Source organism: Trachemys scripta, chromosome 18 (genome assembly GCF_013100865.1).
Source record: "Trachemys scripta elegans isolate TJP31775 chromosome 18, CAS_Tse_1.0, whole genome shotgun sequence".
Taxonomy (NCBI): Eukaryota; Metazoa; Chordata; order Testudines; family Emydidae; genus Trachemys; species Trachemys scripta.
Window position 1 is genome coordinate 349,370 of NC_048315.1, and position 12,247 is coordinate 361,616.

At 39.3% G+C, this 12,247-nt stretch overlaps 1 protein-coding gene across 6 annotated transcripts in view; it reads right to left on the bottom strand.

Moving 5' to 3' along the window:
- Positions 1–12,247, bottom strand: part of PITPNA (phosphatidylinositol transfer protein alpha) — a 45,179-nt gene that overhangs the window by 12,407 nt on the left and 20,525 nt on the right. For all 6 annotated transcript variants that reach the window (XR_004643363.1, XM_034752205.1, XM_034752207.1 and 3 more), the window contains 6 exons: positions 11,535–11,626; positions 6,570–6,577; positions 5,170–5,244; positions 4,667–4,750; positions 428–505; positions 67–177 (listed from right to left, as the gene is read on the bottom strand). Coding sequence is in view for 5 of the 6 variants with exons in the window: in XM_034752205.1 (XP_034608096.1) it covers positions 67–177; positions 428–505; positions 4,667–4,750; positions 5,170–5,244; positions 6,570–6,577; positions 11,535–11,626 (448 nt within the window). In the remaining variant the exon portion in view is untranslated. The remainder of the gene's footprint in view (positions 1–66; positions 178–427; positions 506–4,666; positions 4,751–5,169; positions 5,245–6,569; positions 6,578–11,534; positions 11,627–12,247) is intronic.

The following is a 12,247-nucleotide window of genomic DNA, read 5'->3' on the forward strand; positions in this document are numbered from 1 at the left end:
GAGGGTGGGGCCTCGGGCTGGGGCCACGGTGCCATTGAAAACCCGGTACTGATCAGGTTCACTTACCTTCTGTATAAAGTTCTCAACTTTATTTTGCAAACCCCACCACTTGAACTTGACTGTTACCAGTTTGTAGGCACACATGTACGGACAATCTGTCTGTTTCCCCAGCTCTTTCTGCAAAGATACAAGGATGTTCATATGACGAGCTTAAATCAGAAACTCTGTAGGAAGCTTTTTCTGGGACAGGACCCCCAGAACTAGTAGCCCACTCGTTCAGTACACATTCATAAGACCCTCCACTGACACAGATGAAGACAACACCTCCTCCCTTGTTTATACAAATTAACACCCCGAGCTCCACACCCCGACAACCACACTCCAGTCACGAAAACAGACATGATGTGCTGAGGTCTGTGATCCACACCTTCCAGTTGGGGCCCAGAGGGCCACGTCCAGTCTTGACAGATTTAAATTTTGCTGGGTCTTCTTCCTGCTTGTAATCCTGTTGTAAACATAAACATGTTTAGCCATAAGAAACAAATCTTGGAGGAGAGGTTAATGTCTAGAGTAACTCTAAGTCCTTCTCAAGACCCACTTTTTCCATTAAGCCTTTAAGAAATTGGCCAAGGAAAAAAACAATTAACTCCCCCATGCTGTACATTAACCCTAGCTGAGTAAGAGTATCAGAAAATTGATGTTACCTTTGTTACCCCCACCAAATCCACTAGTACATTATGTATGATACTAGTTTCTAAAGTTTTCAAGACAGGGTTCACGTTATCACCTATAACGGGAGGCGACTATAACACACTGCTGTTGTAAGAAATAACGTACATAGCACTCTGATGCGGAGAGACCTTGTGTATTTCTAAGCATCAATATTGGTCAGTGCTATACAAACAGCATCACCACAGTACTCGTTTCAGAATGCACGCCTTCACTTCCCTGCATCATAGAGAAGATGAAGACACTTTGTTTAAATCCTTATTTTCAAGGTCAATCTTCCAAAACAATTGCTTTGGGATTCAAGTTCCTTATTACTCAGCCAAGAGATTAAATTTATGTATTTTTAAATCCCATGATTTTTTGAGGGACCAATTAATTATTTTAAACACTTGGTGTTGGCAATACTCCCAAGGAGACAAATTGCAAAAAAGCCAGGAAATTCAAATTTTAAGTGTATTTAGGAGCAGAAGAGCAATTGAGATGTGGCTTGCTCTTTGTGCATATTACAAGTAATAGCTACAGCCTTCGGTGACCAAAAGAGCCTTTACTCCTGGCATCACTGCAGAGCCAATATAGCCTGGGAGAGCAATCTGAATTGTTCTGGAGCAACAGACTAGTCCAGTTCCATTCAGAGATCCAAACTGTGCCCTGACTTACACCAATGTAACCCCATGGGAGATATGGAATTAAACCAGTATCATGCAAATCAGAGTTTTGCAGTAGGTTTATTACTAGAAATAACGCACAACCACAATGAAACTTCAGTTGCATTCTGATGCCAGTCTAAATTAGAGAAAATACCCTGCTTTACTGCAGTTAAGTAAGTTTGACTTGAAAGGATTGAGTCACTAAATGGGGAACTGCACCATGCCATATTTACAGATACTTTTCATTGCAGAACTGTACCTTAGGTTCCTACAGTGACTAACTCTTCCTACAATAGGATATTAATTACATGATCACACAGTACAAATGTAGTAATATAATGTGCTATGTCTGTGCATCTAAGTTACAGGAAGAAGGCAGTTTAAACAAGGTAATGCAACTTATTTACAGTCTTACTGATGCAGCATTAAAAAATAACTTTTTTCTTTCTATTGCTTTCTGAATAGCATGTCACCAACAGTATTGGAACCTTATAGTACGCTAGATTTAATCAGCATATTAGTAAAACTTTAGACTTGATATTGAGGTGAAGCATTATCTATGGATTCAGATATTGAGTTTCCTTACTTATACAATCTCTGAGACCTGTTAAAGTGGAGTTAGTTTAAAAGTGAGGGTCAGGAAACCTAGTGGTAAGCATTGCACATGATTTGGATTCTTGTCTTTCTGGATTTGACATACCATATTATACATATGGTATATACCATCAGAAAGCAAGTGAGAGAAAGGAAATTAATGGAAATGATTTAAAAGTGCATAAAACTTGGGAAACATTTTGAAAAATGTTAATTTAATGTTCACAACCATAAATTACCACCCCTTGGCATTACAGCCATTAAACAAATCATTAGTTGCCATAGTATTTGGGCTAGTTTGGACCACTTCCCACTCCAACACACTTTTTTTTTTTTTTTTTTTTAAACACAAAAAAAGGGTACATGGATCCAAGTGTTTAAGAACAGTCTCCTCCACCCCACCCCCATCTTCCCTCATGCTCATGCAGTCCTCTTCTCTTGCTTAACATCACTCATATTTCAAAATACCCAGATAAATGCGCCTCAAACACCTGTTCAAAGAATACTTTGCATGTGTAATTTCATGCCTTGGATGTGACAAGTCATTTCTGGGAATTACACTTGGAAGGTATGTGGGAATTATGAATTTTTTTTGTGCATGGTACTAGAGTGTGCGTGCGCGCACACACTCGCACACAAGCTCTTCAAGACAAGGACAACGTCAGTCCTTGCGTGCGCGCACACACTCACACACACACACACACACACACACACACACACCCCTGATATGTAGATACAAGCTATAATTCCATGGAAGGGTTCTGGTGACTAGACAAGCCACAAAGGCAGAGCTCATGGACATTTGCTACAAGAACCTGAGATGGAATTGATTTATTACTGTAATTTAAAGGCCCTAAAGATCTGAATATGGTGTCCATTTCAGACTATTGCATTTGTTATACTGAAACAAAAACAACTTAATTCTCTTTAAAAGGTGAAGATACTGAAAAAAAGTTAATGCGAGGCATATAGCACCAGCCAACCAACCCCATAACCTTATTTTGTGAATTTCTTCCAATTTCACCTGTCCTCTTCTCCACTGTCTGTTTTGTGCTGCTTTGAAATCCAAGCTCTTCAAGACAAGGACAATGTCAGTCCTTGCTAAGCAAAGTGCTATGGCCAACTACAATGCTATATACAGATGAAGAACACTTAACTAGGCATTTCTACCAAGCCCACTGTTTTAGTATCAAGGCACTGGATACAAAATTAAGAGTTACATCAAAATTGTCCATAAAGGACCCAACTGTTCTCCACAGTTTGCTTTAGCCCTCTGCCACGCTGAGCCAGCGAGAGTTAAGCAACTACCAGGCTGTGTGACCTGAAAATAACCCACAAGGACATATTAGAACAGTACCGAATTGGTAAACAGGGCTATTCCTTGTAGACAGTTAGCAAAGCCATGTTAAATAGACTGGAGCCCTTGATATGTAGGCCTGTACTGTTAGAGAATTAGAAGTAGGTACTAATTGTATTTGCCTGTGTTTACCTATATCTTGTTAGAAATTTAACAATGTGATCTAATTAGCTTATAAATGCTAAACTTCTGTTCCTGTCTATGATATTTCATTACTATATTCCACTGATTCAGAGATCAAAAGGGGATACGGACACATAGATAGAACTTGTTGTGTAATAATATCGTCTTTATTTCTCTTTGACGTTTGTAGTAATCTACCTATGAACTGTTTGAACAGTTAATTGCCTTATGCTAATGAATACAACTAGTTATCCATGTATGCTTAGGAAATAGAGATTTACTTCAAAGCAACAATGTACATTACTTATTCTTGATCCACAGAATGCCTGCTGTGATTATTTGCTGCCAAGAGGCTTATCAGCTGAATTTCAGCTGGAAAGGAACTTTCGGGCCTGATCCTTACTATCTCAGATTTGCTTAAAACTTTGTTAGGGAAAGTAAGCTTAAATCACAAGACCGAGGTCTCCAGGTCTCTTCTGGATTAGCACTGAAATTCGCATGGAAGAATTTGAACAAAACTATGCACACAGACTGCCTATTGAGCTATAGCCTATTGAACGGATTCTAAAAGGAGTTTTACAAATCAGCAGCCTCATCATCTCTGCTACGAAACTGACATAAGAACATTATTCATATCTGTATATATAATGATCTTTTAACCACAGTAACTCTCTTTCTTTTCTTTTTAACTAAATCTTAGATAAGCTTAGGATTGGCTTTAAGCATGCATTTGGGTAAGATCTGAAATATTCATTGACCTGGTAGATAATGTGTCTGATCTCACAGGACTGGTAGAACTTTACATATGGTAAATAAGGTTTTAAGTAACCCTCACTATATATCAGACTAGGCTGTCTGGGTGGGAGCCAAAGGCTGAATTGGTTATAGGGAACTGTGTTTTAGCTTCTTGGTAACCATTAAGGTGTTACAGAAGCTGCTTGGTTACTGGCTTGGTGAAATCTAATTATAGTATAAACCACCAGTTTTGGGGATTATCTGCCCTATGCTTTGCAGTTTGCCCTGATCAAGCATTCTTAGTATAGCCCCTCCAGCGACCATGGTCACACCCCCATTAAAAAAAAAAGTCTCTCCTTCCCACCTCACTCCTTGTCTGATTATCTGCAGGGTCATGCTAATTTTCAGAGATGAGGTTTGCATGAATCTTCCTTTTGTAATACTAATGCCATTACATGAAATACTTTATCCACCAGCATACCTTGGAGAGCACTTGGTTCCGATCTGCAATGTCTATATAAACTGCTTCTACATTCTTCCATACGTCTGGCTCTAGTTTATGAACCTGCAGTAGAAGTGGGAGACAGATTTGTAATTCAAACCATCTACATATCATTCCCACTCCAAGTTAAAATGGAGAACAGAGATAAAGATCTGAGCACCAAGCACCCACTACCAGGGTAGTCACAGTTGAGAGCTTCATCAGTTAATGCTGAAACATAAAATCAACTAAAGAAAAGAGTAATTCAGAAATGAAGATGCAAAACCCAACAAATTTCTGCACAAGAGTACAGTTTTAATAAGCATCCATTCCTACCCAGAGCAAGCAAAAGGGAGTCTAATCATAAGGGGCATAGTCTCCTTGCTAGCCTGACATGCGGTATGTTAATCCCAGGAATGTGAAAAGAACACTGAATTCAAAAACAGGACAAGCAACAGATCTAGCCATTTAATGCCACAAAGTTCCTCAGTGAAAGCACTTACATTCTCCTGCATTCCAAGGTCCGGTTTGTGCCAGGTTTCGATTTTGATCAGAAAGTCATCTTTCATGTACTCATTCTGCCATAAAGAAAAATTTTGGTTACCTGTTGGGATCCAAGAGACTAACATGATCTTATTGCTGATTGACGGATTATAGCATCAAAGTTATCAAACAGTTACTCCCAGACCTGGGACCAAGGTTAGAATGCAGTGACAATGGGATTTCAGATTTCTATTTGTATGTACATTTCTGAAAGCACCCAATCACTGGTGGCCAGGTACAAGATTAGGTCAAAGCCTAAGTTGTCCATACAAGACACTTAAGTCTGATACCCAGAGCATTGGAGCTTGCTATCTATTTCATTTACAGGGTGTTTTATTTTTTTAAAGAAAGGAATGAAGACTCAAGGGAGGAAGCCTGTTTAACAGAAGTAAACCAGACACTGCCAAGTACAGCTTTGACTAGATCAGGGGTAGGCAACCTATGGCACCTGTGCCGAAGGCGGCACACGAGCTGATTTTCAGTGGTACTCATACTGCCCAGGTCCTGGCCACCGGTCTGGGGGGCTCTGCATTTTAATTTAATTTTAAATGAAGCTTCTTAAACATTTTGAAACCTTATTTACTTTACATACAATAGTTTAGTTATATATTATAGACTTATAGAAAGAGACCTTCTAAAAAGGTTAAAATGTATTACTGGCACGTGAAACCATAAATTAGAGTGAATAAATGAAGACTCGGCACACCACTTCTGAAAGGTTGCCTGCCCCTGGACTAGATGATAGATGTGGAAGAAATAGGGCAGAAGTTGGCTTTTCAAAGACAAAATGTGGATCCAGAACTGGATTTAAACTGTCCTTGGAAACATGCACCTTGCTCTGCACGTAAGCACTGAAACCAGACAGTCCAGCATGCAGAACTTTCACCACAGCTACTTGAATTTCTCCTCCCTAATGAGCAAGAGATGTCAGTTTCAAGCAATGACTGATAGGATAGGAAAAGAGGAGCCACTATATATCCTTGGTGGGTGGGGTGGGGTGAGTAAAGACTAGTGAAGCACTTGGTATATAAAAGGAGTTAAGGGATTCAGAGGGCAGGTTACTCATGGGATCATGTTGCCCAAAGGCAGGACTGGATAGACTTGCTCTATGGTTTGTTCTGAAAGATGCAAAGTGAAATGCCACTGCAGTAAATAAAGAATCATCTGTGTCATTTAATATATCAATTTGTGAGGAGATGTTGAGACTCAGTTCCTCATCCCTGTAATCAGCTAACTGAGAAAGTAGCAACTCCACTAGCTCAGGTCAGAGACTTCCCTATACATATACACAGTGCCTTGTACCAGACAGATTTACACACACTTTCAAGCACAACAGATCACTGATAAAAGCAATACTTACTGTAATAACTGCTCCAAGAAACCAACACATGAAAAGAAAGAGATACATTACATTAATGAGAAAGAAAAGTTAACAGTTGCAAACCACTTCCACCCAATATCAGCAACAAGGTGACAAAGTGGTTTGAGCATTGGCCTGCTAAACCCAGGGTTGTGAGTTCAATCCTTGAGGGGGCCATTTAGGGATCTGGGGCAAAAATCTGTCCCAGGATTGGTCCTGCTTTGAGCAGGGGGTTGGACTAGATGACCTCCTGAGGTCCCTGCCAACCCTGATCTTCTATAATTCTATGAATTCTGGAGAGTGCTCCTAGGCAGCTGCCAGTTTCATTGAAGGAAGACATCCAGTTTTCCTGTCAGCGTCTAGTCTGTCAAAAGTAAACTTGCCCCACCCAACTCGAAACCTTCTATAAATTCTCACACATGGTGAAACCCAGAACACTACTAATTATGTATTGCCACTGTTTGCGCCTGGATTTCATCCAGTTAGATGAGAAAATGGAATAAGTTTGATCAGCTGACTGCATTTTACCAATCATTCTTCACCTTGCAGATAAGCCTCTCCCCAGTTCTGCAACTGAACGAATGCTAGATTTTAAGCCAATGCAGACCTCATTACTCCTACATGTGGTAACTGGAGTCTTTGCCTTCTGCATCTCTCCTGCTTGTGGTAATCAAACTCCTTGGATAGCAAAGCTCAATTATTCATCAGAGAAAAATCAACTAAAGATCTTGTAACAGCCATAGACCATTCTATCTTGTGCCCTCAGGGACTGTCAGTATTTCGACTATAAAAATAATGATTTCCACTGAGTGTCACAAGGCTGTAAAATTGGACACTAAAATGCGATTCATAAGGTCTACACTAAGGAGAACATTTAGTCAAACCAATACTTTGTTTGTTTGTTTTAAAAAGGGACAATAAGGACATAAGAGGTTTGAGGAGTGTCTACTAAACAAACCTGGGTACTATTATAGTAGGCATACTGGTCTAACCAGTAAGTTTCCATATTTAACATATACAGACATTTACAATTATTATAACTGCATATGTGTTATATCTGCTCACACACACACACAGATCAAGTGGTGACATTTATGTGATAAATTGCATGCATTTATTTAAAAGATTTTTGATGGCATTCGTCACCATAGTCTCCAAGCACCTCACATCAACACATTTAATGCCACAACACTCTTGTGAGGGAAATATTATCCCCACTGTACAGCTAGGGAAAGAGGCACACAGAGTAAGTCTATGGCAGGGCTGAGAATTGCACCCAGGTCTCAAATCCCAGTCCAGTGTCTTATTCACAAAACCATCCTTCTTTATCCTAACATACTCCTCTGTTCTGCTAGGACTTGGACTATTTTAAATCTCTGAGCAGGTCTGGAGAAAATCTAATAGAAATGTTTCCATCATTTAAAACAGTAAACGAAACAGCTGTTTGGATTTAGACATTCCTTGCAATGTTTGCAACACAAAAATACTTCAGCACTGTTAGTACGGAACCAGAAAGTGAAATCCCCATTCATTGTCCCAGCTGAGTGAAAGGCAAAAAAGTAAACAGCAAAGAATGTGAAAAATAAGTTTTAGATAAGATTGTTTTGAGTATCTCAAATTTTTATTAATAACACAGTTAAGACTTTTTAGAAAAAATATTTTTAACATGATAGTGTCCCTTTAAATTTGCTTCCTATATGTATGAATGTAGAAAGTGGCCCAATCACCATAGTATCTAGTACCAGCCAGGGAAGCCTCAGTATGTCTACACTGCAGTTAAACACTTGCAGCTGGCCCATGTCAGCTGACTTGGGCTATGGGGCTGTTTAACTGCAATGAGAATGTTCAGATTTGGGCTGAAGCCCAGGCTCTGGGTCCCTGCAAATGGGAAAGGGTGTCAACTGACACGGGCCAGCCACTGAGCAGGTCTACTCCGCAATGACACACCAATGAGGCTTTGTTAAGCTTGAAAAAGCTGACCGGATGCTTCTGCATTACCACTATGACAGATGACCACTGGATTTGAACGTCCAATGAAACAGACACGTGAAGTATGTTTTCTTTAATTTGTGACCATTTCAATACTCACTTCATGTATTTTGGTGTTCAAGTATGTGAAATAATGTCCACAAGTATAAAGCTCCATACCCTGCACGAGTGTCTCTATATATCCAAAGCTCTATATGTTTGAATTAGGGCTGTCATGCAATTAACAAAAAAAAATTAAATCACAATTAATCGCAGTTTTAACCACACTATTAAATAGTAGAATACCAATTGAAATTTATTAACTATTTTGGATGTTTTTCTACATTTTCATACATATTGTATTTTGTTGTAATTGAAATCAATGCATATATTATTTGATTACAAATATTTGCACAGTAAAAACTATAAAGAAATAGTATTTTTCAATTCACCTCATACAAGTACTGTAGTGCAATGTCTTCGCCCTTAAAGTGCAACTTACAAATGTAGATTTTCTTTGTTATGTGACTGCACTTAAAAACAAAACAATGTAGAACTTCAGAGCCTACAAGTCCAGTCAGTCCTACTTTTGTTCAGCCAGTCACTAAGACAAACAAGTTTGTTGACATTTACAGGAGCTAATACCACCCTCTTATTTACAATGTCACCAGAAAGTGAGAACAGGCATTTGCATGGCACTTTTGTAGCCAGCATTGCAAGGTACCTACGTGCCAAAAATACTAAACATTCAAATGCCCCTTCATGCTTCAGCCACCGTTCCAGAGGACATGCTTCCATGCCGACGATGCTCGTTAAAAAAATAATGCGTTAATTAAATTTGTGACCGAACTCTTGGTGGGAGAATTATATGTCTCCTGCTCTGTTTTCCCCGCATTCTGCCATATATTTCATGTTATAGCAATCTCGGATGATGACCCAGCACATGTTGTTCATTTTAAGGACACTTTCACAGCAGATTTCACAAAACACAAAGAAGGTACCAATGTGAGATTTCTAAAGAGAGCTACAGCACTCGACCGAAAGTTTAAGAATCTGAAGGGCCTTGCAAAATCTGAGAGGGATGAAGTATGGAGCATGCTTTCAGAAGTCTTAAAAGACCAACACTCTGATGTGGAAACTACAGAACCTGAACCACCAAAAAAGAAAATCAACCTTCTGCTGGTGGCATCTGACTCAGATAATGAAAATGAAAATGTGTCAGTCCGCACTGCTTTGGATTGTTATCAAGCAGAACCCTTCATCAACATGGATGCATGTCCCCTGGAATAGTGGTTGAAGCACGAAGGGACTTATGAATCTTGTGGCCCGTAAATATCTTGCGATGCCAGCCTCAATTGTGCCATGAGAACACCTGTTCTCACTTTCAGGTGACATTGTAAACAAGAAACGGGCAGCATTATCTCCTGCAAATGTAAACAAACTTTTTTGTCTGAGCGATTGGCTGAACAAGAGGTAGGACTGAGTGGACTTGCAGGTTCTAAAATTTTACATTGTTTTGTTTTTGAGTGCAGTATTTTTTGTACATAATTCTACATTTTTAAGTTCAACTTTCATGATAAAGAGATTGCACTACAATACTTGTATTAGGTGAATAGAAAAATACTATTTTTTTTATAATGCAAATACTTGTAATCAAAAATATAAAGTGAGCACTGTACATTTTTTTGTATTCTGTGTTGTAACTGAACTCAGTATATTTGAAAATGTAGAAAACATCCAAAAATATTTAAATAAATGATATTCTATTATTTAACAGTACAACTAATCATGATTAATTTTTTTAATCGCTTGACAACCCTAGTTTGAATGTAGCCTTGCAAACACAACATCAATACATGCAGTTTATCACCTACTGAAATTAGATTTCTTTAATGTTTTGTTTTTTCCTTTCTCTATCCTTTTGTTCTAATCCTCATTTATAAAACAAGGAAATTTAATGCAGAAAAAGCCATTAATGAAATGCTGCAGCTAAAAATTTAAAGTGCAAAGGTCAGGAAATTGTAAATATTGGTTTCCATAGCAACTGTACCTCTGCCAAAGGATAAATTTAATAGCATAAAGAATAACCCCAAATATTACATAAACACAAGGAGATCAAGTTACTGTGGGAACAATAAATGAAGAATAGATGATCAGTCCATTGAAGTTCTCAACCATAATGTTGCAGCAATCCTTTTTCCACACGGATTTTAAATATTGTATCCCATAAGAGTAAAAAGGGATTGTGTCATCTTCACGATCCACCTCAAGCAGATTCCAGGGCACCATCCCGAAGTTCAGTAGTAGATTAACTCTGCATTTGCTAGCTGAGATTTTGTATTAAAAAGTTGCACACTATTGCTTTTGCAAGGAGACCCATAAAACATGCCGCTCTAATGGCAATACACCAGTATCTAGCTGTACTTTCAGTTCCAGCTTCACCACCTTTGATCTATCCTTACTATTGGAGGGATCATTGGGCCAATGATGATACTGTTCTCTTCAAACTGCACTAAGCAAAAGATAACCAGATCCTCCCCAGCTCCTCTCTTACACCATCTCCTTCAAAGTGCTTCCATTGCACTAGAGTACATACATTTCTCTGTCATGCATTTGCTGCCAAGCCACTTGTATAACTAGAACTGTGAGAGGTCATTCTGTGGTTCTCCCACTACCAAGTCTATTTCTCCAAACCTACAGTATTAGGATCACATCCATTTCTTACTTCTGCCCCTTCTCACACCCTGCCCCTAACCAATCCCCAGGCTACTTAGGATTCCCTGTTTATTAGCAGGAACTCTGCACTGCCACTGTAAGGAAGGGACATTTCTTTTAACTCCCCCTTAGCTCTAAATTCTCATTTTCCCAAACCACAGGAAGGGGTTATGGACTACAGACTGCAGGCAGCAGCCAAATCAAACTAACTGCCCCTCTTCGGGTTTAAAAAAAAAAAAAAAAAAAAAAATCCCCATGGTACAGAACTTCCCCAGTACTCACCAGTCCTGCAGTAGGGGTAGGCATTCCATGCTTTCTCGTGTATGTTCAGGGCTCCCTCTGGGGCCAGCATTCTCACAAATGACGGCACTTTGCTGCAGTTTGGGGGAGAAGAAGGGGGGAGAAGCAAGATAAAGAGTTTTTATATCCATATTCAATTGGCTGTGACTCAGACACTGCTTGAGACATGCAAGGCACCCACCCTGAAATACAGATCCCCGTGCCCTACATGTGTTTCCGTTTTCACAATTATCGTCACTAGGATTGTTCATTGTTCTGTTAGTAGGATTCTCAGACACTGGATAAATTCATATGGGCTAGGTGCCAACCTTCCCTGCCTTGTACAGGAGAGCAAGGGCACATCTGATGTTGAATGCAGGCTGACAACTTGGAAACATTTTTCTACCCAAACTTCACCACCACAATGCTGGATAACAGTGTTATAATTAATGATCAAAACCACTATGGGTTCTGGATTTCCCAAGACAGCAGCCATGTTTATGATGGGAAGAGTCCGTTAGCAACACCTGGACTGTACAACTTGAGATGAGTTCTGATATTATAACCTGAAAATTAACTGCCAAAACCACTTAGTTCTTACCATCTTTCCCAACTATTAGTCTGCTCTAATGTCCACGGCTCCACAGCACAACCGGTGCTACTTACTATTATTATTCAACTAATGGCTGCGATTTCCATCTATTCCACACTCAGCT